Source organism: Melospiza georgiana, chromosome 3 (assembly GCF_028018845.1).
Source record: "Melospiza georgiana isolate bMelGeo1 chromosome 3, bMelGeo1.pri, whole genome shotgun sequence".
In the NCBI taxonomy this organism is placed as follows: Eukaryota; Metazoa; Chordata; class Aves; order Passeriformes; family Passerellidae; genus Melospiza; species Melospiza georgiana.
In genome coordinates this window covers 102,052,047-102,079,721 of record NC_080432.1, presented here as the reverse complement: position 1 = coordinate 102,079,721, position 27,675 = coordinate 102,052,047, and the positions used below count along the sequence as shown (strand labels likewise).

Here is a 27,675-nt window from a genome sequence, read left to right as displayed (position 1 = left end):
ATATAGCATCGAGGCTCCTGGCCTTTTGAGTAATCTTCCTACAGTCCACACAATCTAACACACATTTACTGATACATTATTTTTATTAAAAAGAATGGAATGGAATGTCTTAACTCAGATCATAGAAAAGAATGATGGAGGGAGGCTGTAAAAAAGAGATCTAGAGCATTCTCTTGTGAAGTTCAAACTGCATCCTGAGAACATGTTTCAAAAATTAAAGCTTCTCAAAACAAAAATGTGTGAAGTACACTTGATTCTTTTCTTGATCCCAAGCAAACCCCAGCTACACTGGAAAAAAAAATTACGCCAAGCAACTCCAAATCCTACTCCAAAAGTTTTGATGAAATCCATTCTGACAAGGTATGGGTTTTCCACCTTTTCACGCTTGAATATGCTGGTGCAGTGAGAGAGCCATCCTATCTGTGACCAAGGACTGCTACCCTCCTTGATCTTTGACAACAACAAGCCTTGGGGGTGTCTTAAGAAGCCACATCTTCTCTCAGTGAAACACACTGCGAAGAAAGTAGGGAAGAAACCCAGGCTTAAAAATATCACAGCTTTTCTGAGACCACTCAAGGGTGTAAATCTTCAAGGGTCTTGTAATGGTTTTACCCCAGCCAGCAACTAAGCACCACAAAGCTGCTCACTATAGTCAAGAAAGGAAGGATCCTGTTAGATCCTTCCTAAAGATGAAAGAATCCAACTGTTCTTGGAAAAGAAAAGAAAAATGTCCAATTGAACATAAGGAGAGGATCTACCAATGTAGCTCCCACTTGTCGCTCTTTAGGATCCATTCAGCAGCACCTGTCTCTGGAGAGGGATTGATGGATATGAACAGACTTAGAGAACAGAAGGAATTCCTTATCTTTCTGCAGACCTTGCTGTCCTGCACATAGAGTTGGCAAGCCCTCTCAAGACATTCATCATTGATGCAAGAGGAAGTCTGCTCGCTTTTTCAGCTATACTGATGAGGCATTCATCATTACGTTTGTTGCTATAGTTGCAGAGATGACTAAATAAAAATAGGATAAAGATCCTTTGGGTAAAACAATACTATTTTTAAACAGCCTTTTTTCAGGAAACGGCAGTGCTTCAATAGACTGGACTACTGTTTATAGTCTATTCTGACCATACATAATGAAAAATTCACAAAGTTATGATGAATATGAAAATGCAAGGCTTTTTTCATTACCCTAAGGAAGTGTTACAGGAATCATACTCATCAAGTTCACAGAAGTAATGAAATGGAAAGGGTATTTTGAGGTAAGTAAGAGCAACAATAATGCTTAGTTTATATATTGATCTTTTGAGAATATATTTTTAATAATACTATTCTTTTGAGCAGATACAGATTTGAAATCTATTTTGAACCAATAATTATTTCTCTTAAGTGTTTACCAATATTGTCATAGATAAAATTCCACATCAATACTGGTACTGCTACCTAAAACTCCTTACAGTTATCATAGGGGATACAAACAATTCTCAAATATTGACATAAAACTTCTTGCTTATTGAAAACAATGACCAGATTTCAAGCCTAAGAAGCTTTCTGCTTTAAGAGCAGTAAAAAGAACATATTTCACTAGGTAAGACTGATTTAAATGAGGACAAAAATACCCTATAAAGTTCATTGTACAAAAAGAAAAATGAGTAACCTGAACTCCAAAATGTAGAAGGCTTCAGAGTCTGTCATGATTGAGACTTAAAACACCTACCTCAAACCAACAAAGAAAAAAAATCCAAGGAAAAAACATGAAAGAAGCCATACATCAACCCCAAATATCCCAATAAATTAAAAGTATATAGATATTCATATCTCAAAGATGCTTTTAAGGTGGTGGAAACACATTAGGGTAAAAAATTGTTGACTGAACTAAATTTGAAACACAATCATCTCAAATGCAGATTAAAATGTCCCTAAACTTTTACCTGGTATTTTAGATTTATTGATATCTTCAAAAACTGTTTTCTAAAAGCGTGAGATAAGTAATAAAACCAAAAAACCCCACTTTTCAGAATCATCCCAAGCTGCCAGTCACCCCACAACAATTGCTGAACATTTGGTTAGCAAAGGAACTCACTGGAAGACACAACAAAAATGCTGAGGGAAAACCTATACCTACCACTGTTATACAGCCTCAAGTACCACAACATAAAGCAACTGAAATCAAGCTTACCTTTCTGGAAGTGTAGATGTCAAAAAATGGTTTGTTTCGAACACTGAAGGGTTCCTGTGCTTTGTCAATGAGACCACTTTTCATCTTTTCATGTCGTGGGAATATAATCTCCTTCTCTATACATGCAAGTCGAACATTAAAATCACAGTCTCCAACAGGCTGACCCTGCCAAATTACAAAAATCAGCATTAAAATCAAACACCAAATTATTTGAACAATTTAAGTTTTCCTAACAAAATATACAGAAAACTACAGATACATAGAACTATCAAGTTACTAAATTTTTCCCCAAATGTGTGATTTTCAAACATTTTTTCCCGGGTTATAAGAGATTTAACCAAATCAAAGTTCAAAGAAAGCTAGAAATCTGTAATATGCATTCAAGCATATATGAATTAAACACCCACATACCTTTAAAGTTAAGCAAAATAATTGAAATACTCCCTAATTATAGCATTTATATGGCAGCTATACTTCTCCACATAGCTTTCCTCTGAAGTAATTTAGATAATTTTGTTCACAATACTTTTAATGACAAAGCTATGAGATTTACACATTTAAGTGAATGCCTTGCTCTAAGTGCAGGATATTTATGCCTTGAAAGAAACATTAATTAATGTTCATTTTTCTGCCATAGAAAAGAGAATAATAGGTGCAGTTGGAAAATGTGCCAATTAACAATGGCTACAAAAACCTGCAAGATATTCGAGGGCTCAGTCACTAAAAGGCAGTAAAACACTTCACTAAGCCTCAGCAGCATATCCTGACCTTTCAAGATCTGAAATAAACCAGCAGCTTTACATTGCTCTTTCTACATTTGGTGCATTGCACCAGATCAGTATGAGCATTCAAAATGCGCATTTGTCAGATTAGTAACGGCTTGTAATGGAGTTCATTATATTTTGAGCATTAGATGGTGAGGAAAACACGCTATGGATATCACTAGAACAAAACAAGCAACTGTCAACTAATGAATTCTAAAGCTCATTTCAATCAGGTGTCACTTTCACAGCAATGAGACACAAAATTCATAGATTTGCACTGTTACAAGTGTGATTAAGGACAGAAAGTTATTTACATGTGATCATCCCTCATTTTGCCATCCCATTCACAAAGAAAATAATTTTCAAAACCCATTCCTTTCATGGCCTATAGGGAATAAGCTCACAGAGCCTTGGCTTGCAAACCAGAATTCTTCAAAAATTGAAAGTAATGAGCAAAGGAAACTGGGGAGACATGGGATTCAAATCATCAGTGGCAGCGGTACAGCTGAGCAGAAGAACTGGCTACCAAGTACCTTCTGCACTAAAGGCAACTCAAAGGAAAAAAGCACTGCTCCGATATGCTTCAGAGAGGATCTGAACTGGTCAACTGGAAAGAAGGCCAAAAAAAAAAGGCAAAATGACATTCTGATGAGGCACACAAAGGTAAGAGAGCAAGAAGTATCTGAACGGGTATCTCAATTAGGAGAAAAACAGAGTGCCTATTTAAATGACATGAATTTAATCAGTGCTTTCCAAAATCATATTGGCTTTCACCAAAACCTTTGACATTTCATGTTCCCAAAGCAGCATTAAGCTTGTCTTATATTTCTTTGATAGCATTAGAACCTACTAGACCTCTATCATAAGTCCTCGGTTGTTTATGGCAACAGCTTTAAGAATTATGTATTGCTCCCATACCACATGTAACTCACAACCACTTTCTTTCAGGACTCTGCTTCAGTCTACACAAGAGCAGGCAGCCCAGCCACCATCAGTCTGTGGGGAAGCACATCTTGTAAAAAGCCTGTGGCAGACACCAGGGGTGAAGTGTCTCCTAATCTCCTAATCTCGTGAAGAAGAAAGCTCAGCGGGCTGTTAATGTTGCCTTCAGTGCTGTCCTCCTTTCAAACATGAAGGTCTTATCAGTAAGGAGCCATTCAAATGAATGGAAAATTAAGAATATGGAAAAATCAAAGGGGCACGAGAGTGGTTCACTCTTTATTCACTTCTCACAGAATACAGATGCATGATCTACAGATTTTTAAGTGCCACAGACAAAATGCTGGAAAATCAATCAATCAATGAATCAATCAATCAATCAATCAATCTTTCCTTCCTTCTTTCTGCCTTCCTTTTTTTCTCCCCCTATGTAGAGCATACTTGAGTATTCATCTATACAGTTACTGAGCTTGCCCTGGTTTGTACATGTAATTAGAACACAGAAAACACATCTCAACCCCTGTAACAACTGATTGAAGAACTGATTGAAGAATTCTTTCCTGGGAAATGTGTATATATATTTTTTATCACTTCAAAGAACCCCCATAATTCTCTAGGTAGATTTCAGCAAGATCTAGTGCACATGCTCTCTTCCCTATAGTATCTTCTCCACTCAACCACATTTTATTAGTAGGTCTGAAAAAGCAAATTAACTAATTAATATTTCATACATTTGAGCTTCCAATAAGCCAATAAGCAGTTAGGTTATTTAGAAAGCTTTTTTACAATGACTCTTTCAAAAAATGGTTTTGTACAGTGATTTATATTTCCATCCATAAACAATTAAATTAAAAGCTGAGGCAACTTCATATGCACCATAAACCAGCTGAATCACTTCCTTAAAATATTCCTTTCACTTTTCTCATCTACTTGGAACTAATTATTTCATGCAGTTCTGCCAATCATATATTTCTATTTTAAAGCTTGTTAAATAGAAGGGTATATTACCACTAGGTTCCATCAAATAAAGGTCAAAGCTAGGTTGACATGAGATCATATGAGAAAGGAAAACACAGACAATGCTGCCAAGCTACTTCTTCATCAGACTAGTAAACTAAGAAGTCAAAGAGTATTTCATTCTTACAAAAGCACAGGACATTAGCAATAAGAAAATAAGACATAATTGAATTTAACTCAAGGACATACCGAATAAAAGCAATATTGTAGGACAGTGGCTCTTTCTTTGTTATTAGACATTTCCCATAATTACAAAAAGGTGTTGCGAATCTACTACACATTTATCCCAGACATAGCCAAAATCTTGAAGTGATAAAATTCTTAGCTTTAGCAAATAAGTAGGAGGGCAACGTAGGCTGTAATAAATAATTCAGAGACCTTGACAAAACCAGGAAGAGATTATTTAGTGTATAAAGCACACATTTAATAATTGTCAAAAACCAAGACATTGATGCATATATAATCTAAATCCAGGCATTAAGTAATAGCATGGTTTCGGCAATACAGATGTTTCACTAACTTAAGCATTCAGATAATTAAGATCTTATTCCAATATGTAGGCTTTTAGTCGTCTGAGAAGGATGAGGGTCACCACTGCTTGACAGCCTAGTTACTGAAGTACATAAAATGATAATTCCTGCTCTAGATGTTTTTAACCTAAAGAAAGTGTGTTAGCAAAGGGTAAAACAAAATTAACAAGTAGCATGTATCTCCTACCTATGCTAGAAAGTTACACTTCCCTCTCACTGTAAATAAAATGTATCCTAAAGCAAAATATCATTTAGACAAGCCTTAACAGAAGAGTCATCTGTTGAATCAACACCTCTTCCTCAAGTAGCTGAGCTTTCTTCACCTGTTGAAACTCTGCGCATTGCACTAAGGTCACAGCAAGGAGTGGGTTTGCAAAATATGGTTTTGATGCTAAAACATCCTCCACACAACTTCAAAAACTAACATGAAATTTCTACTGAACTTTGAAATCCACCCAGGACTCAACATTTCTAAATTTAAACTCCAGTTATTTCAAATTAACTTCTCAACAGAAATCATATATAACAAGTCACATATGAATCACAAAAATAAATGGATTTAAAACCACTGAAAAACAGGGTCTGCAGCTTATTTAATATCCATTGCCTTGAGCAGATGGGGGAAGGCAATTTATTTGCTGAATGGAGATTAGAAAAAAGCAAAGGAAAAAAAAAAAGAAAATTAAAAAATGTTACCACCAAAAAACCCCACCCACCCAACAAGACCGGTCCCTCTAACAATGCTCCAAATGGGCGCCAGAAGACAGAATTTGGACAAGTGTCAGGCTGTGCTCCTGCCCTCCATCCAGTTCACAGAGACCTCATGTTGAAGTCACAACCTCATGCTACATCAGGTGAGGAACTCAAACCCCAGGTCACTGCATCAGCAAGATGGCAGGAGTGGCTGAGACGGGGATAAGAGGCTAATGTGATTTCTGCTGCACATCCAGCCTCTCCCTCCACAAGGAAAAAGGTATCCCTGAGGATTTACCACCATCACCCTCCACATCTGAGTTTCCCTTCTCCTATGTCTCTAAGGTTACCTCGTGGCCACAGCTCAGCAAATTCCATAGTCCTTACATGGAAAGTCCTTTACCTAGATGGATGCAGTGAACACACTACGCTACACAGGCACCAAATTCCATAAATGCACTTAGTCTTTGATTTTGGCATTTACGTGCCTTTTTCCACAACGCAGCTATAGCAAAAAGAATAATGCCTGGGCCTCTGCACACAGCTGATAACCACCATGGGCCAGGATAAACTGAGAATATTTCTTCTTTTCCTCCATGAGATATGGCTGAAGTGTACCCACCAGCAAAGCATGCTCCATTTGCTTCTCCAGAGCAGGACCTGAGACATGAATAATTCAGCACACACACACAGATATACGTCCATGCACATCTTCACTTACTGAGCCAGAGCACAACATATGTCACAACTGTTTTAGCTTTAATGATTTTGAGAGAAGAATAAAAATAAGCTTAGCCTGATATTCTACCCTGTGTTTAACATTATTACTGACAATTCAAGGCACCCACAGCTGACATCTGTATTCCCAATGAAAGCCCATTATTAGTTCTCCCAACTTCTGAAGACCATGCAGTCTAATCTTTTTAGTTTTATATTAATGATCTGGCACATATTTCTTCTGATCATGGTTTTATAGATGCTGCTTTTTCTGTACACACAGCTTTATATACAAACAATTCAAAGGTACTGTTTGAGTTTCCAAATAAGATTATTACTACATTCAATGCCTAAAAGGCTTTTCTCATTTCCTATGAAGTTTTCTTTTTCAAGCAGAATAAAAAGTAAAGTATCAGAGAAAAGAAAAAATTTATAGAAATATGACCCTTAAGTTTTTTATTTCTAAAAGGCAAAAGGCATGACAATCAATAAAATCTAAAAATTCATTTTAAAATTTTGGCAGTTATCTAACTTTAAAATTTTGGGGGGTCTTCTAAATTTTTTCACTCAAATATTCAAAACATGTATGACAAGGGCCAGGAATTCAGCAGTTTCAAAAGATTTCTAAAGTTTATCTTAGCATCAACAAGGTATAGCATGTGAAATACTGTTTCAATTGTAATAATATGACCATTGTGCTGCAGAAACATGATTACAATTTATATATTGCTGTTTCTTACAATGGAATATTGCTCTGATTTACCATAGAACAAAAATAGTTTGAAGAATCAGACCTATTAAAAATATTGCTTTATTTAGAGCAACATATAGACATATATTAAATTACTGGTATTTCCTTAAAAAATAATCACTGAAAATAACTTTTAAAATGTACAAAGGAAAGAAGTTAGTAGTCAAAGGACAACATCAAGGTCTAACAGAATGTACAAATGTATCTCCATGGGGTTTTTTTATTAGTAAACATAACTTGAACAAAACAGCAGGACTGCCAAAACTGTGACTAAACAGATATGACCAAAACAGAAAAAGTAGATTGTACTACAACCATTGCTCTGTCCCTTACTCTTCCTGGATTGCTCAAAACTTTAAACAAATTCACAATAAAAACTACAAAACTCTGTAATTGAAACTGGATGATAAATTTGCAGCACCAGTATAAAGGTAACATATACAAAGCAGAATATTTACCTGTTGAAATGACTGAATTATGATTCTCATCACCAATACTGGCAATAAAGAGGCAGAATTATGGAAACAAGCATGTAGCACAGATGAACACCTAAGCCCTCCCTTTTGAAAACAAAGCTCCGGTTAGGCACTGAAAGCTTAGTAGTTGCTATTTTCAGAGAACAGACAACTCAGTCAAATTCATTGATTGCATGTACAGTGACTTCATTTAGAAATCCTTCTGAGCCCTAAAACCCAGAACTCAATAAGGGAATTTTACTCGGACGTAAATTATTAAAACGAAAAGGAATCCTGTTCTGTCTAGACTGGTTGCCTCCCCTCAGGTAATTCGAGTAGATGAACTTCCCACTTCAATTACAGAAGGAAAAGTCATAGTTCTAAAAAACCCTAATTACAGAATAGATATGTCATTATCACCATGGGATATTTACACACAAAAAGACTGCATATGGGAATATAAGTTTTAATAATTTATTTTACACTGAATTTAGGCTATCTTCAAAGTCAAACACAGGATTTTATTGCTTCAGTTTTTTCTAATTATTTTTCCTAGTGCTTGTGTTACATGCAGTATGGAGGTATTCTTACCTTATTTGGACCACCTAGCATGTGTTGCAGTCAATATTTTCTCTTTCTACTTCTACTCTGCTCACACTTTCTTCCTTTCTATCAGCCATTCACAATGACTCTTCATAGGAATAGCTATTGCTGGGTTTTCACACAGCTGTCTTTATGAGAAAGAATTATCACTGCAGTGAATTAAAGAACCGTGGGAAAATTCCTTCATCTTGAAAACATTATTCAAGCCATTTCATACTTGAAAAGATTGTGGCACTAGTGTTTTTAGAATATAAATCACTTCATAGTATTTAAAATAAGACTGTCTAGTACAGTTAGTATGAAGTCTTGTAAAAACTAGAAATGAGGGGGGAAATAGTAGTACAATCAGCACTTATTCACGACGACTTAGAAAAGGAACCACCTACGTTGCCTAAACCATGATAGAACTAAAAATTAGGCTTGTAGCACCTGAAGACTTGCAAATATCTATCATTTCAGTACACAATCTGTCTTTAGATATCTAGTTCATTGTGGACATGGTTAACTTATGAGTAAGAAACACTGAAAATGTAATACTCATTTCAAGAGAAAATTATATTCTTCTTCATATTTATTTTAAATAAGAGAAATATTTTTAAAAGGATGAAATTACAGCTTTCACATTCTCTCCTAGACCATAGCAGTCAGTCAGGCTATTCAAACATGTTAGAACCATAGAATGGTGTGGGTTTCAAGGGACATTAGAGAGATCATCCAGTTCAATCCCCTGCCATGGGCTGGGACACTTTTCACTGGATCAGACGGCTCACAGCCTCACCCAGGCTGGCCTTGAACACTTCTAGGGAGGGGGTATCCACAACTTCTCTGGGCAACCTGCTCCAGTGCCTCACGAAGCTCACAGTGAATTTCTTCCTACTATCTCATCTAAACCTGCCCACTTCCAGTTTAAATCCATTCCCCACTGTTCTTTCACTACAGGCTCCTGTGGAAAGTCCCTCCCCAGATCTGTTCTAGGCTCCCTTCAGATACTGGAAGGCTGGAATAATGTCTTCCCTAAGCCTTCTCTTTTCCAGACTGAATAATCCCAAATTTATCCCAATTAAGCATGAAAAAGAAAACATTAGTGAGGTCCTGCTTTCAACCTCCTAAAAACAATCCTGAAATATACAGTTATTATATTTGCTACATCCTTCTGATTAACTTTGACTATTTCTTTTTCTTTAGTTCTTTTCCCCTAGAAACAGGAAAAAGATGGGAAGAAACAGGGAGAAAAAAGATGGGAAGAGACAGGGGAAAAAATGAAATATTGTTGCTAGATTAATTGTAAAAAAGGAGTAATTAAAACTAAGTTAGGGAAATAAGACATTACAGCATGTAAGTTGTACAGTTGTAAGACAGTACAACATAAGACATTACAACACTCACTGCTTCCATGTGACATTTCCCCAATACCCTATTTTGCCTACAGATTTTTTTGTTTTGAAATATGTCAGAAAAGAAAAGCCCAGTTTGAGACTTCATTGCCAATACTGAGAAAACTGGACATGATAATGCAACTGGAAAACCTTCCCCACTGTAAAGTATTTCACACCATCCACTTCAGCTGTGATTACTGCCACATTTTTGAGAGATCTGAATACTTGCTTGAGACAGAAGCTGGATTTAAGTCCACTTGGCAGTACCTATGGGAATGACTATCATAAACTGTGAGCTGGAGAAGGACACAGTTTTTCTATTTAATCATAAGTTTCTGTAGTGTAAGAAGAAAAAAAGAAGGTAAAAAGTGAGGGATTTTAAAGGTTTGAATCATGAGAAGCAGAAAATTGTTTAACAAAGATACTGAGAAAAGCTCTTGAAGGAAACCTCCTAAGAACAAAAAAAATTGGTTTTGGACTTCATTCTCCAAATTGTATTTCAGGTTTAAACTATCTCAGTTTACAATCCAACTTAAACTTTCAGGTGTGACTTTGTATTTTTTTTATAGCAAGTTTCACGGTTTGCTGAAAAAGTACCACATCAGAGTAAGCAAGTAAGAGTACAGACAACAAAGACACAAACAACTGAAAAATATAAAGGATTTAGTATCATGGTAACTTCTAAAGCTACTCTTGGAGAACTACTTGTCTTATTTTTCTCTCCCAGGAGCAACGCTGCCTCTCTTCCCCTGACAATTAGTGATAATGTGCCATTCAAAAAGTTTCTGGAAAGATGTGCTTCATGTTGAGGTATAAGAACACTTATATTCTGAGAATAAAACAGGCGTGATAGAATTTAATTAACTCACTTTCACTTATATAATACTTTATTAAGCCTTATTTTGGAAAATATGAAAAACAAACCACCTTCACTGTGACCCATAGTGCCCCCTGGGTTGGGAAAAGGAAGATAAAAGTAATAGATGTAAGGGAAAGAAATAAATAAATGGTTATTGTGGAGTTTTTTTCACACAACCTAACCAACAAGTAAAACAGTCAAGCTTCAAGCTAATTACAACACTATAGAATGCTCCCCAACAACAATAGCTTGTTAGATAAAAAAATAAGAGCATGAAAACAGGAAATACATCCTGGTCAGTATGTACTAATTATCACTCTTCAACAACAATCTAAATTTTGCATGCATCAGAGCAAAGGACATTTTTTTTAAAGGGATGCAGGAATAAACAGAAATGTTACTTTTCAGTTGCTGTGCACTTCACTGAAATAGGAGTAACAGTGAAGCAAATAGGAAGTGCTGTGCACTTCACTGAAAAGGAGTAACAGTGAAGCAAACACAAGGTAGCTGTCTGAAAGTTTACCAAAGAAATAAGATTTTCAAATTCTGGTGTTCAGATGTACAAGTCAGGTTTTTAATTCTAGATAAAAGGTGATCAACAGGGAAGGGGAATGAGGCAAGAAAGACTTTAAAATAACAACTAGCTATGATACATCAATCCTACTTCACAGACCCAAAAGCTTCTGCAGCATCACTCCCTTACTGTGTTGATTCTCTACCCTATAAGACACCATTTGTTGCTCTTCTTATACTGTAAAAATGCTGCCCTTTTGTAATTTCAGAATACTCAAATCCATTATCTGACCAGGCTGCCCTTGCTCTCAATAAACAGCACCATAAAAACTGGAGGAGGAAGAAAAAGCAAACTTAATGCACCTCTCCCAGACTGAACAGCAGAAAGCAAAGCAAGTCAGAACTGAGTGGATGGTTTGCATTTCATTTACCTGATAGCCCTGAGCCATGAAGGAATGAGGTGATACATATTGAGAACATAACACACAGCACGAGCACCAGTACAAGCATTTGGGTGTTTGCTAGATAAGTCTTCACAAGAAATAATCTAAAGGGTGCAAGAGCAAGAATATCCATAGCACACTTACTGCTCAGAGTTCTATTAGTACTATTAGAAACAAAAGCATTTTAAATGTTTAAATATTTTAAAATGTAAATGTTAAAGTAATTTCAGGTGATACCATTTGAAAAGAATTCAGAATCAAAATTAAGGGCAGGTGATTGGCAGGCAGGTGCACTTGTCACAGAAGAGATGCAATTAAACACTTGCATCTCTGAATTGTGCCCTCAAAACTTTCACACTATAAGTTTAAGATAAGGTTAATAGACTAATAAGTGAGACACAGCATGGACTGTCAGCCTTACATTGCTTTAAAATGAGGTTTGTAACAGAAAAGTCAGACATGGTAATGTTTTACAGGGATTTAAAACAAACACTTTTCATGCATTAATTCAATGAGTACATTGGCTGTGGGCAGGATTTATGACCAGGATTTCTGTTTACCATGACAAATTTTATCAATAGCAACAGCATTGCTACACATAATGACACCCAAAGAAATCTTGATCTTGACTTAATTCAATGCACAAAGTATTAGCAAATTTAATCAAAATTCTATCTCCTTTCTAAGCATTCAAATAATTATTCTTTTTCAAGCATTCAGTCTATTCTTACCATTGCAATCTGGTCTCACAAAAACTTGGCTAGAGTTTAAAAATTTAAAGGCCAGGGTTAGAAAGGAAAAGGAAAGTTGTACTCATTTTCAGCATCTTTGCTAAGAATGCATTAATTAGATCCTACATCGTGCCAGTGTTACTGTTTGTTACTTAACTAAGGAAAAAAATAGTTGCTGAAGTTCAGTGTCCATACATTTACAAGTAACTACTGAATATTATCTAAGAAAAAGCTTCTCAAAACAAGGCTTTTCAGGAAGAGCTGTCTCCAGGATAACAGGAGAATGAAGCCACATTTTTCATGGACTGTTTCAGATGAAAAGGGATTTGGATTTGCTTGCATTTGCTTCTGGGGCTATTAATTATTCTACTGTTAGCTTCCTCTGTTCTATTAGAATTATCCACCAAATTTGAAATTGTAGCTATACAGCTGCAGTTACTATAATGATGGACTCAACCACACACAGACACAAATCAAGAAGCTGAAAAGCAACCTGCACTGCAGGGATTTAGCTCTGTACTCATTAAGACTAAACACTATAAGTCTATTACTTTATGTTCAGAGGAATATGAAAAATCCAGATTTCTTGTGTGTGGAGCTCATAAAGGTCGAAAGGCACGCTTATTTCACTAGGATACAGCTTTCTTTCCATGAATTTGACTTTAGCAGGTGAGATGAAAGCAGTGAGACAGCAATGTCATATTCTGAGGTGCTATTAACAACAATCAACGCCATGCTTCAGACTGAAGAAAATTACAATAAAAAATCTTTTTAAATCTGAAGAATCATTTTTCTTGACACAAACATCTCTTGCAACAAAATGGGATATTATAAGCTTTTAGAAACTAGATGTCACAGAAACAGTAACTCAAAGAAATAGTCAGTGTTCTATCAGCATCCTTGAAGACAGACTTTTGCAGCAGCTATACATGATAAGCATCAAAATTTATCATGGAAAGAGACAACAAAACCAACTGACATGTTTTGCTCAAGAGCTCAAGTATAGGTTTCTCCCAACCACTGACACGAAATTTTTAAGTTCTCTTCCTTCTAAGACTTTCCTGTAGAGACATCCATTGCCAAATATACACTATGTATGTCAGTCTATTCTCTTAGTTCCTTTTGCTTCTTTCTAGAATGCTGCTAGAGTTTATTCCTGACACACTATACAGCAAAATCAAAAAGCAAGTCACAATAAGCCTCACCAGTAACAACATGGATTAAAATCTGTAACAGGTAGGTGCTTATCCACTCACTTTCTCTGCATTATGAATGCAACTTTTCAGAAGGAATATTCTGACAAAGCTAGAAAACTCTGAAATGCTTAGCTAGCAAAATAAGTCAAGCACTTGAGAATAAGCTCAGCTAAAAATATCTTAGTTCACGAGACTTGACTAAAAGATGAGGTTTGCCTGAGCAAAGGTGTTTATCAATGGGGTTTGAATGTGCATTTCCCCAGCTGCAAAGCTGCATCCAGAGCAGAGAAAGCTGAGTCTTGTTGAGGGTGAGACAGGGGACATGCTGAAAATCTTGTAACTCATGATGAACAGCAATACAGTAACTCCATCATTCACCTTCAAGACTCAACTGCTTTCCAGATCAAAACAAACTGCCAAATTCCAGAGCCATTTCTGTTTTGGGGAATTTTTTGAGTTTGGGGGTTGTTTGTTTGGATGGTGGGGAGTAATGTTCTGGTTTTGAACAGGACTGATACCTTGTGTAATTATTTTATTTGAAGATCTGCTAAAAAAATGAACAAAAACCTAACTTACACAACTTAAATAGGAACTTACCCTTTCTTGCCATTTACAAGTTATATTACATTTACCTCTCTTGGTGATAAAATTCTGTTGATCATTTCTTGCCAAGCCAAACATCCTTGGGTGCCCATTTTTATAATTAAGCTTCTAAAATTAACCTAAAAACAGCTGTGCTTTTTAATCTTTATAGTAGGCCACTGTTAATTACTTCTTGCAGCTAAAGCCCTGCTTGTATTCATACTGATAACATTATCTTAATTTGTCCTTGACTTTAAAAAAGTATTACATGGTAACCAGCTCCTCCTCTCATTCCCACAGCTCTTAAAAACCAAACACTGCCCAAAAGAAGTCTTTTCTTAAACACTGGCAATCCCCTGGAAACCTACTGATGATTTTTCCTGTTTGCCAAGCGGTATTCATCATGTTAAGTCCGGACACTTCACTACAAATGAGGGTTTCCTCCCCTTCCACCACAAAACAAAGCTTAACCAAAATAATTACGACTTTTAAAAGTGTTATTTTGCTCTTTTATATGCACATCCCAAACTGAATGACTGTACACTTCTAACATTACATGTTTACTTCAAAGGAAATGTAACAGCAGTGAATGGCAGGTTAGACTTAAAAGGAGAGCAGAGAGAAGGCAACACATGAAGGTTAATAAACATGGAACCACAGCAGGTAAGAAGATGTAAAGAAAAAATGAGAACCCATGAGTGGTTATAAAAGACTGTGTTTTTCAGAAGAGTACATGGAAATCTTGCTTAGGGAAAAGTCTTCATGGTAGGAGGGATCCAGGAAACTAACACCTACTTTTCAGAAAAGGCTAGAGAAAGGACATCCAGATACAGAATTAAAATGTGTTAACAAAAAGCTTCTAGTCCTAATCTAACACATCTTCCCCACAAACTACTCCTTTTAAAAGCAGCCGTCCTAAGTCACAGTATGACTATGCTTCCAAGAATACCTAAGTAATTTCTGGTGACTGGTACCATGCCTACACTTGCAATTCCCACTTACACTGAGTGGCTGAGCTGAGTAGTACCTTACTCAAGACTGGAAGAGTCAACTGTAGTTTAGAAAGGCTGAAATGTCCTCTGGTTTACTAATACTGCTTTTGTCCTGTTAGGTGCACTGAAACAATAATTTTGCTTTTCCAGAATCATTAACACCCGTGTTTTCTCCATGGGCTATTTTGACTAAATTTAACACATTGTTGTGGTTTAAGTACAGTAGGTCCTAGACCTTCCACAGCCAGTCACTCCCCTGGAATAACATGAGGGGAAAGAATCAAAAGGGTATAAGTGAGTAAACTCAGGGTTTGAGATGAAGAGAGCTTCAAAGCTATAGCAAAAGCTGCATATGCAAAAAAAGTAAAGCAAGAAAGCCATTCATCACTTCCCATAAGCAGGCAGGTGCTCAGCCATCCTCAGGGCAGCAGGGCTCCATCACACATAATGGTGACTGGGGAAGACAAACGCCACCACTACAAACATCCTTCTTCCCCCAGCTCTGTATGCACAGTACAACATGGACCCAAGGAATGTCCCTTGGGTCAGCTGGAGTCAGCTGTCCTGGCTGTGTCCCCTTCCCTACTCCCTGGGCACCCCAAGCTTACTCACTGGTGCAGCAGGGTGAAATAGAAAAGGGCTTGAAGCCATCCAAGTGCTTGAGTGCTGCTCATCAATAACAGAGAGTGTCCCTGTGTTATCAGCACTATTCCATGCTGATGTGCAAACCCAAAACACAATACCATGTGGGCTACTATGAAGAAAACAATAACAAAAAAAGTCTGTAAATGACACCAGCAAGAGCCCCTTGGTGATATTCAAACCCTTACTGTATATGAAAGCTGGTTTTATAGAAAACAAGTTTCCTATTTCCAGTACTGTTTAACAGCTCTTTCTTGGGAACCCAACCATTTTATTCCTACACTCTATTCTCCTTTTCCACAACTTCTGCAATATATTTCCTTATTATACATTTTCCCTACAGCCTGTGACACCAGGAGACCCTGCTGTGGAGGACTTAGCAGAGGACCAGTTGCCTGGTTTCAAACAGAAAACTGAGGAGGAGTTGACAGAGCAGCCCAACAAGTACTGTGAAGCTCTGCAAACAAATACACCAGGTTAACTCCACTGTCCCCTCTTGATTTCACTGCCTAAATAGTTCAAACATGCTGTAGAAATGGGAAATTTTCCAACAGTGTCTAGCAGACTGTTTCAAATGGCCATCTTTTCTTGAGCAAGTGGAAGTAAATCAACATATGTTGTAAGGCTGCTTTCAGTCTAAATTCTGATACATCGCTTGTTATCAAGATGCAAAATACTCAAATGATTTTGGTGTTTATATTTACTCTGAAGCTCTTACTTATATAAAAATATTAAAATTGAAATAAGAATTAATAACTTGTAATAAGCAATAAAACTGAAAGTACTTACATTAAACTTAATAATGTCATATATCAAGTACCGCGGGACAACCTGTCCATTAACCTTGTCGATGATCATTTCCTTAAAAGAAAAGAGAAAGCATTGGCATTTTTTTCATAAATACAGAAGAAGAACGTTGACACATTTACATATGCATATACCTGCAAGCATGATGCAAACACCAGCCACGTCTTTATTACAAAAAAATTTTACAACAGGTCAAGATTATAAAAATAATATTGTGGTCTTAAAAGTCTCTCGGTAAGCATTCAACAAAACAAACACCAGGAGGCTGTGCTAGGGCTTCCCATTCAGATTTGCAACATTTATTCATTAGTTTCCCCACAGCTTTCAAAGTCTTGAGTGAATAATGAGTTATAGAAAAGAAACCACAGTAAGAACTGTGATCCTAAGCCAACCAAGCACTACTGGAAATCTTGCCCACAGTCAGAAGCACAACAGTGAGGAAGTACAAAACAAGCATTCACATTCATTGTCTATGCTCAGGTTGGATCTTTTAATTTTGAAAGTGTCCTAGGCAGCACTGAGAGCTGCAATTTGCTTGAACGCTGTTGCACTGTGACTAAAGAGGACGGCTCCTTCAGACACAAGTATCACAGCCACTCTCTGCACCACATGAAGCCAGTTAACATTCAATATGTACCAGCAAATCAGACTGAAAACAGGCCAGGTGGGGAAAGAACATTATTGATCAACATCCAAACACAAGTGTGTTTCCTGAACTTAATGGTATAGGCAAAAATACAGACTCCTTACATGGGGGCGTTACATCTGTAACTCAGGCTTCCTATGACAGGAATTAGACATAGTATATAGAGTTTGATGAATCAACAATGAAGACTGAAAATGTTAACAGTCAACCACTGGTAGATGTTTTCCAGAGACAACTCTGAAATAACCACTTCTCTAAATGCAATCCATCTTCTCCCTACCTCCCTTCCCTACCTGATTCTTGGCTAATAAGTGGTAACAGCTACAGATTTTTTTTTTTTAATTAAAAAAAATTTAAAGTTAAAAGTTAAAATTCCAAATTCACAAAAACAACATAAAACAACTAAAAAACATGAAAATAGTTCACTATGACATGATGAGAGCAAAATCAGGAGTTCAAGAATTATTCCAAAAAAAGAACATTACATCAACTCTATTTTTGTTTAGTTAATGTCTTGCTATTTTTATGTCTTACAACCTTTTAATTTCTCTCAGAATCCATGGATGCTACAAAATAAACCCAAAAAAGTCTGATTGACTTATGTAAGATTAATTTTCAGTCTGTACAACAATAACAAGATTCTTGAATTATACCTAGCATCTAACCACAACTTGCTTTGAAAAAAAAACCCAAGCAGTTCAGTTGTAAAAACATAGATTTGGTTTAAAGCAAACATAAAGCTTGAAGCACTGAAAACTGAACTAGAAGACATGAACATGTTGTTCCCAAAAACCACTGTGAAATCTAAATTACCTACTTAGTATTTTGGAACTTCTTCCTCTGTGAACACAACACTGAGATGGAGACTGGGATTTCAAAGCCATGTGCAGCATGGCTCCCTGAGTTGACCTTACACATCATTCCACACAACTACTTTTTTAAAATTAAAAATTAAAAAAACATGAATCCAATGAGTGGAAACTATTCCCTTGTAATATTACAATATTTTCCCTCTCAGGATTAAAAAATACAACAAAGAGGACCAAGAACTGTTTTTAAACATCCTTTGAAGTGTTTATTTTTAACTTTTTCTCTACTTCAGACATGTATACATTTTTATTCTATTACTGATCAAACAAGCCTTTTTCCTCATCTCCTCCTTTCTTTTATTCTTCCCCTGCCTCCTGTTCTCTTTGACATCCTGACTGAAATCCCAGCTACCAGAGCAAAAAACAATAGCACAATATGCCTTAGAAGATGAGATGACAAATTCCTGCACTGCTCATCTCCATCATGACAACAACATTGCCTGCTCCATTGGTTACGCCAATACAACTGTCATAAGGCAAAAGCTGCAAAGTGAGCATGGGAATGGTTCCGATTAGAAATGCTCTAACACATCATTATTTTACAATCTGATTTCAGAATCTTCCCTGAAATTATCAGAATCGAAAAAACACACCAGGGAATAGACCCCAGAGACAGCTTCAGAGAAGATGGGAAAATGTAGTATTTGTGGAATGACCACAATTAAACTCACTCATTCTGACCTGAGTAATAACCTGGTACTATAAGACTATATTTAAGCCAATTTTTAGATAACTAAAAACTTAAACCCAAACCCTCTCACATGACATGCTAATATAACATAAGATTATCCCTAAGGCACACCTGCGTCTCTGCAGCTCCTTCTACAGACTCCATGCAGATTTACAGCCAGTATTGTGCATTTCAAAATTGCATTAAAACTGTAAAAGTTACTCCAAGCCTAAGGATGACTCTGCATTTTCTACTCAACTGTTCCAAAGCTAAGCAGAATGCCAAGAAAGCTCCTGAAAATAGCTATTTAGCTTTTTTGCATGACAGCCGAAACATTTGAACAAAACTCTGTGCATTCCCTCAGATAGCACTATGGATGCAAAACACTTGGCTTCTAAAGGAATAAGTCATACTAGTCACCTGTAGGTGAAATTTAAATTAGCTTTAATGAGCTTTGCAGAAAACTTTCTTCCATGACTGAACAATTGCAACTGAAAAGCTGGAGACGAGCACAGAGTGGGGCAGATCTGTCATCACCCAAGACGTCACTGATCATATAAGAACTGTTTGCAAGTAATTTCAGCCCAAAATGAACAACAAATGCATCTGAAATTCTCAAAGACAACCACATGAAAGGCTTACACCAGAGGCCTTAAAGCAAGTTAAAAGATCCCTGAATGCATGGAAATTGCCTTTATGAAAGTTTCATGTATACTGTCATTTTAAATAATGTTAGGGAGATATTAATCTTTTGTATTCTTAAAACCAGTAGCATTTTGCTACATGGCACTGATATTTCTGTTTTCTGTTTCCTTTTTTCTCATATTTTTAAGAATACTCTAAAGCAAAACCAATTGGACCACCTCAATCTATACTTTCATTCCCTGAAAGAGAGAAAGCTACTTCAAGGACAGGAAGTATGAACTACTTGAGCCTGTAATTAAAGAATTCATTTCAACAGCCCTTCAAGCACTAATTAGCAAAATATGTTAAAAGAAAAAGCCAACTTCTTCCCATGGATTTAAAAAATAAAATAAAATCAATCATGCATATATCTAGAATAAAGGACCATTCATGGAAATTTTCATTTGGCATCAACATTAGGCAAATATTCAATTACAAAGCTAAGTTCTTCTGATGCTTCAAATAATAGGCAAGTCTTATCCTCAAACCTGTTAAAGGAATTTCAGTTGAAAAAGAAAAAATTCCAGCAGCATCTTTTTATTTAATTGACCATACCGAAACAAATTTAGAAATTTGTACTATGAAAAGTATTTATCCATTGAAAGGCTTTAGTTCTGTCTCAGGGTACTTCATTCAATCAGTACTTGTTCATTTCATGTCACTTTGCTTTTCACTTTATTAAAAAATAATGTAGGAGGGAAAAAAAAAAAACACACTAAAGACTGATTTTATTCCAATAAAGTGAAACACCAAAATGCACTATTAACAGTCAAACTTTTAAAGAACCACAAATTAAGCAAAGTTATAGTTCATGCCCTGTGGGTACCTGAGAGAACTTCAGTCATTCTTAAGAGACTTAAACCATAAATCTGGGGAACACAACACACCAGATCAGAGACTCTCTTCCATGCCCCACAGCTACATTGTGCACTTATCTCAATATCCCTGCGTTCCACTATATACATATCAGCCACCTTCACTAAAACATCTGTTTGAAATAAAGAGAATAATTAAATAAACAAATGAAAGAGCAGCCATTTCCCTCAAGAACACCTAGGACTGTACCATATGGACACTAGCAAGTCATTACTTTCTCAAGAGCCTTAGAAGTAGCAGGGGAAAAAAACAGCAATACCAGGCTTTTTATCTCAAAAGCATGGAACCTAATGTATGCCATCAAGAATAATATGTATATCATTCAGAAGCTGCCTGGCTGAAGAGGCTCCTACCAGACACGACAGCTTGTGCAACCACTTCTGAGCTGACAGCATGGCATTTCTTGCATTATGCTCTCAATTTTTCAATGAAGCAGAGGTGGTGGAAAAGATTCCATTATCTGCTTCTCTGTCCCTGAGACAGCACATCGTTCCTTGCAGTAATTATCCTCACAGACTCAATTTACACACGCTTCACATGTAAATGTGTGCTCAGTAAGACACATCACTCACAGAAGTGACATTTCAAGTAGAATACTGACAACAAGAGCCTGAGAAAGGAAAGAAAGTTAATAAAGACAATATGGCTGAAAAGTGCAATAGGCTTCAGAGGATCAATATGGAAGCTATCTCAGGTACAAAAATACTTCATCAAGCAGGAGTTACAGCAATGGAGAGTCTCTAATACTACTGAAACTGCATAAAAGGAAACTGCATTGATCTATTAGTGTAAGAGCTAGTGAAATTCTCTCCGTCATGTGAAATGGGACAGTCAAGAAAGAAATAATTTCTTCTTGTGGCTACAGTTATGAAAAGTTTGCCACCAGCCCAGCCTCCAAATACACAGTTCTATATGTTTTACAGCTTGGTTTACAACTGGCTCAAAAAGTTCATTACCAAGTTTACATAATTTAAATTAGCATAGCAACTTAGAAATGTTTTAGCCTTAAACAAATACAGCTAAGCCATTTCTAAATCATTCAAAAGTTCAGATCAGCTGAAAATAAAGGTGACAAAAACAGAGACATCAATTCACAAAAGCGCATCAAAATGTCATGAAAATTTTATCAAATTTTAGAAGTATTTCCATAAGCTGTATAAAATTGACCATGTTTACTATTTCAAAATATAAAGCTGTAGGAAGAGATAAGTTCTGCAATAATTTTTTAGATTTTTCTTTAAGGCTTTTCTCATATTCAGAGAATGTCATCTCAATACCTTGATTTATTTCAAAGACAAACAGCTCCCCCCAGAGCAGTCATCAGTCCTATTCTGTAGGTTAGTAATTTCTTACAAAAAGCAACTCCCACATTCAGCCAGTGACTGAATTTATATTCCTCCTGAAATCCTATGATTCACCGATCCAGGCCTAAAAACTTGGCCTTGTTTATGAACAAAAGCAAACATCACTGAAATAGTTACAATAATTATACAATATGTTCCTTACCCCGTCTAGAAGAGTGTTTGTTAGATGTGAGCGAAGATCTTTACGAAACGGAAACTCCAGGTTGGATACATGAAAAATAGAGTTGTCTCTATCAATCATATAAACTTCATTCTTGCCATCAATCAGCATCATATACCTGCAAAGGCAGTGTTAAGATATTATAATTATAGGTAAATCCTCAAAATCTCTATTATTTTGTTTTATATTAAGTGTTAAAAAAAGTAATCATGACAGATATTATTTTTGAAAATATTTTCAAAGTACTTTTTTACATTTGAAAGTTTAAACCTGTAAACTACACAAAGGGATATCTCAGACCATATGATGCTGTTCTCAGCAGCAATAAAAAATGGGAGAAGGAGGAGGAAAGAGGTGACATTTGGATTTATGGTGTTTTTCTTCCCAAGTCACTGTTGTGCACCATGAAGCCCACCTTTCCTGGAAATGGCTAAACATATGCCTGCCAATGGGAACTAGTAAAATTCCTTATTTTTCCTTATATTTATCTCAACCCCTGATTTTTTCCACTTCCACCCTTCTGATTCTCTCCCCTATCCTGCTATGGGATCTGTGAGCTTAGTTGCTACAGGAGTTAAACCAGGCCACACCTTAGACCTTCCTTTCACAAGGACAAACACTGAAGAATTGGGCTGCAATTCTTCAACTGAGTCCATGTAACAGGCCTCTTAAAGCCCACAGAGAATTTTCATGGGCATTCTGTATGGAAACAAAGTTTTTGTTAAGCATACCTCTCTGCATGCCATCTTCCTTCATAACTAGATGATCTGGGTGGTCCCTTCCAATCCAAATCATTCTATGATCCTATGATTTCTATGATTCTGTATCTTACTTCAGAGAGATGCTGAGAAGCAGCATATGCTGACTTTGAAGACAGAAAAAAAATCTCATCTCAGGACAGTGAATTACTTTCATGTAAACCCATGTGTCTGGGTCTCATGGTAATATACCTCTCTAACTTAGAATCTGAACAAGTTCTCTGCTTGAGAAAGACATTAAACTGATCCAGATACGTCTTATTTCGAATTTTTTTTCGAGGTTTTTTTAGCTGAATGGCTGAAAACTCCTCTACTCTCTCAATTTAATAAACTATTGAAATAAAACTCTGAATATGGTCCAAACAACAGAATTTATCAAAATTCTAATTACTATCAACATAAGATGGAAAAAAATTGGTCAAGGATGGACTGAAAAACAGAAGCGTTCTATGAGCAGCTAATAATTGAAAACGGGCAAGAAGCAAGAGACAAGCAAGGTTTTGGTGAAACTGAATTTATAAATTAATGAGGGATTTGAGCTGGTTGGTTGGTTGAGGTTTTTTGTTTGCTTGTTTCACTCAAAAAGCTTAAGTTCATGTGCTTAATGTCAGGTTTAAAGTTTTATCCAGATGACACTACAATCATTCATGGAGAAATCTTTTGGACTTCTGAACAGCACATTTCTGAATATTATTTCGATGTACCATGGCCATTTATATTTTAAGAAGTTAATTAAGGTATTAGGAGATAAGCACTTACACCAGAATAGAGAACACGCCTCTGGGCAACACCACAAAGGCAAAGAAAGAGCAATGATTTCTCAAACACATTCACTAGAGACAGAACACAGGAACTTAACTGTCACACATTGCACTGCCCACTGTGAACACTACTTGCTATTACAGCTGTACATTTATTACTAATTACCTCTATTGTGTGAGCACCCAAAAGCTCCAATTAGTAACCAGGCCCCATTGTTTTAGATTCTGGGCAAGCACACAAGATGTCACGGTCATCAGATGGCTCAGTCCCAATGTAAAACCAGACAAGTGAATAAAATAATAAAGGCAGGGCAGCGATAAGACCAATAACACAACTGCTCATTCACCTCTGAAAACTATACATGGAAGTAGAGGATCATATTTGAGCTACAAACATAATCTCTCAAAACTGTCAGAGCAATCTCTACAAACCAAGAAATTCTGACAAACAGAGGGACATGATGTCCATGCAGATTAATCTCACAAGCAGATAAAATATCCAGTCATAGAAATGGTAAAATCTAAAGTTTCATTAGAAGCTACTTTTCATTCACTTCTGATCCTGAGGCAAGGTCTGTTATTAATTCTAACTGGACAATATTATTAACAAAATAATTCAGGAAATAGGATGAAAATTTCATTTGCAGAATGACAGTTCTTGGCATTAGACAAACAGATCTCCAAACCACCTACCAGAGTATTAATAACTTTAATTTTTAAACTTTAAAAACCATGAACCATCAACTAAAGTTTTCCCTTCAGAAATCAATTATTTTTAGCATACCCAAATAAAGGCAACTGGATCAAAGGCTCATTTGCCTCCTCCAATATCCTGTATCATGCAATCCACATCAGTTGGGCCCCAAACAAGCTAAAATAATTACTAGGCTTCTATTTTCAGTTAAGTTTGTTTTGTGGCGGTGGTAGGTTTTTGGTTTTTACACAATTTTGAAGCTGACATGAGCTACACTGAAAATCCTAAGTTAAAAAAAGAGGTTTCTCCTTTATATGCATTTCATTAAATTTGAAAGTGCATTTCAGGAAGATATTACTTAATGCATAAAATAAGGTAAATTTCTTGGTGTCCATCAATATATGGTCACTGAGATTAAAGAACAAGAACAGAACTGCATGTCCCAGTGTCCAAATCCAACACTGTACCCACTGGAACACGTGGCCTCTGCCCTCTTTTCCATATTATTATGATTCACAAAACTGGATTTGAAAATACTCCCCCAACACAGCACCTCACTACACATGGTGTAGTGCTTGCCAAAATATATTTACCACAAAATTGATTGCCTGTGTATTCACAGAAGTTTTGCTTCCGACTTCAATTTTGTGATGTGCTTTATTTATGTTTAACTTTCTCTCAGCCAAAATGACAGCAGCCATCTCAGCAGTGAACTTACATATGTTAATTTTGTGCTTTATAGGAGTTTTAATACCTTAAGAATAATATAAAAATACAACACAGCTTCCTCAAACATTAAGATCCTATCTTCTGAGCTTGAGTTCAACACACAAGTAATTTTCTGAGAAAAAAATCTACAAGTAGCAAATGGATTAGAAATATTGTTTCAAAGGAAGCTTAAAAATTCAGCTCCTCTAGGAGCTTTCTTTGCCCTGCAGTATTTCTTTAGATAGGCATATCAAAGAAGATTATTCATTTTGACACAGTGCTGCCATTGCTGCTTTTTTTTCATTTTACTTTTTAAATATGCCTGTGTCTGTATTATCACATTAAAGAATGCAAAATAGAAGAAATTCCATCATCAACTCTAAGCACGAAACACACGGCAGCTCTCCATTCCGAAGGGAGTTCATTATACAGCCTGGAATTCAGCCTTGTGCAAGTGCTGCCCTCCCACACAAATAAGCATTACCCAAATCTGAATAGCAATTAGCATCTCTAATATGCTCACTGACGCAGAGGTAACAATGAAATCCTGCTACAGATATGATTTTCAATTCCTTAATTTCCCTTTATGATTGGCAACTTCTCAAAACCACGAGCATGTCACCACTCTAGATGGATCACCTAAGATGAGGCCAAGTCACGCAAGTGCTTTACATTGGACCCTGCCACTCCCTCCTGGCAAGAAGGCATCAACTTCTGGCCAGATGCATCAAACACTGAGGAAAAGGCCAAGAGAATGAAAATTAATGGCTGCCCTTTATCCCCTGACAGTAGGAGATCATCTATCTGTGTCACTAAGCTGCTGCAGTTCCATGTCCTGACCTGAATCCAGACTGTGCTGGATTCAGAGTAACTTTAAATTAGAAGTGTTTGAAGCTGGCCTGTGGCACATGGAGCAAAAACCCTAAATCCCAATAAATGGGGAAGGCTCAGCTTGCTTTCTTCTATGAATTGCTGCTGGCAATGGTTACTGCTTTAGAAGATGTCTCCTCAAGGATGACAAAGCCTGGACACAGGGACACTAACACAGGAACTTACAAGAAGACTTCCAGTATTATTTTCAATGTGTAAACAAAAGGAAACAATGCCTTTTTAATCAGCACACTGACAGTTCTATCACAAACACCTTCTTCAAAGATGTACACATGCTGTCATTTGCATGAATACACAGCACACCAGCCAGCATGAGACACTGCTTTCTACATGCAGAAGCTGATGCAGAATTACGTATTCAACAGTCCAAATTCCAAATAATTTTTTAAAAAACACACACACAGACCTTTGGAAGTTAGTCTGCTCTGACTGTACCAACACTTTGTATTTCTCTCGCTTATTTCTAGATTAAAGTATGCCATCAACAGTCTCCACAGTATTTTAAACCAAAAAATCCCTTAGATTGTGACTGACAGTCATTTCCAATTAACAGCCTCTAGCTCCAATATTTCTCATTCATGACCTTGCATTTTCTACTACTAAATATCCTTCCAGTTTTATTATTCTACTCCTCAGTGAATTCAGTGGCTGATCTCCCTCATTTGTTTATCAGAACATACTTGGATTGTGCTTCAAAATACTAAATGATACAAGAAAATTAATATTCAGATCTCTACTTGTGTCTTTTTATGCATTTTCTTTCAAAACTATCCATTGCCATTTTCTTTCAATCTATTCTTTACCTATCTTAGAATTCTAGCAATCTTCTTAGCCTCATTTTCTCTAATAAAGGGCAATTTTGTCAAAGTCCAGAAGCATGAGATATACCAGTCTTTCTAGGTCAAAACCACAATTTTTTCCTTATACGAACTTCTACCAAAATGGTTGAACTCAGAGGAAATCCCAGTCCTCATCTATACTGCAGACTGTGTTCCTCAGTCAAAGTAATTCTAGGTAATTCTATTAACTACTGCCCTTAGGGCAACCAAATCTGTCATTTAATAAAGGGAAAACCTGCATTTTTTATCTATTTTTACTTCTCATTTCAATAATAATTATTTAAATGTTAAGCAAAGCCTTAGCATGATTGATCCAAACTTAGCTTCTAAAATCAAGACTTTTTTTTTCCCTCAGCATTAAAATACTGTTACTGGGCTCTTGTTTAGTACATAAATGTATCTTGTTTACCTCTTGCTACACTCAGAAGCACCTGGACGTGTCACCTGTTGAAATACTCCACCAATTCTCCACCCTCATAAGAGGGTAGAAGTCAGCTTCTGGTTAACTTCCACAATTTTAAGGTGTCTCCATGGGGTGAAATGACCAGTTCAAAACTGTCTTGGCTAAACTCTTATTATGGAGGTCAAGGCACCCAGCTTGCATTAGATGTTCAAGTGTGCTCATCATGACAACTCTGATCAGGCATCTCCAGCAGGTCAGGTTCAGCAGTAACTCAGAAGTTTTCTTCAAAAATCCTGTAGGAATTTTTTTTTTAAATCTGAACTCTGTAAAAATTTTTTTATCCTTCAGTTATTTGGAAAATAAAATGTTATTCCTCATATTTTATCTTGCATCTTTCCTAAACAAAATGAATGCTTTCCTATATTTATGTTATAATCAAGAAAGTTGTCCTAGTTCATCTGCTACATCATCTAATTTAGTGAGAAGTCAGAAGGTTTCCAACAACCAGCCTCATGTTCTGAATCATTAGTTCAAGATACCACTGCCCTGACAATGCTAGTAG

At 36.4% G+C, this 27,675-nt stretch overlaps 1 protein-coding gene across 1 annotated transcript in view; it reads right to left on the bottom strand.

The window, feature by feature from the left end:
- RNGTT (RNA guanylyltransferase and 5'-phosphatase) overlaps positions 1-27,675 on the bottom strand; it is a 168,890-nt gene that overhangs the window by 104,863 nt on the left and 36,352 nt on the right. Inside the window, exons 9-11 of the mRNA XM_058021363.1 lie at positions 22,042-22,177; positions 16,773-16,844; positions 2,181-2,345 (exon numbers count right to left, since the gene is read on the bottom strand). Of these exons, the coding sequence (XP_057877346.1) occupies positions 2,181-2,345; positions 16,773-16,844; positions 22,042-22,177 (373 nt within the window). The remainder of the gene's footprint in view (positions 1-2,180; positions 2,346-16,772; positions 16,845-22,041; positions 22,178-27,675) is intronic.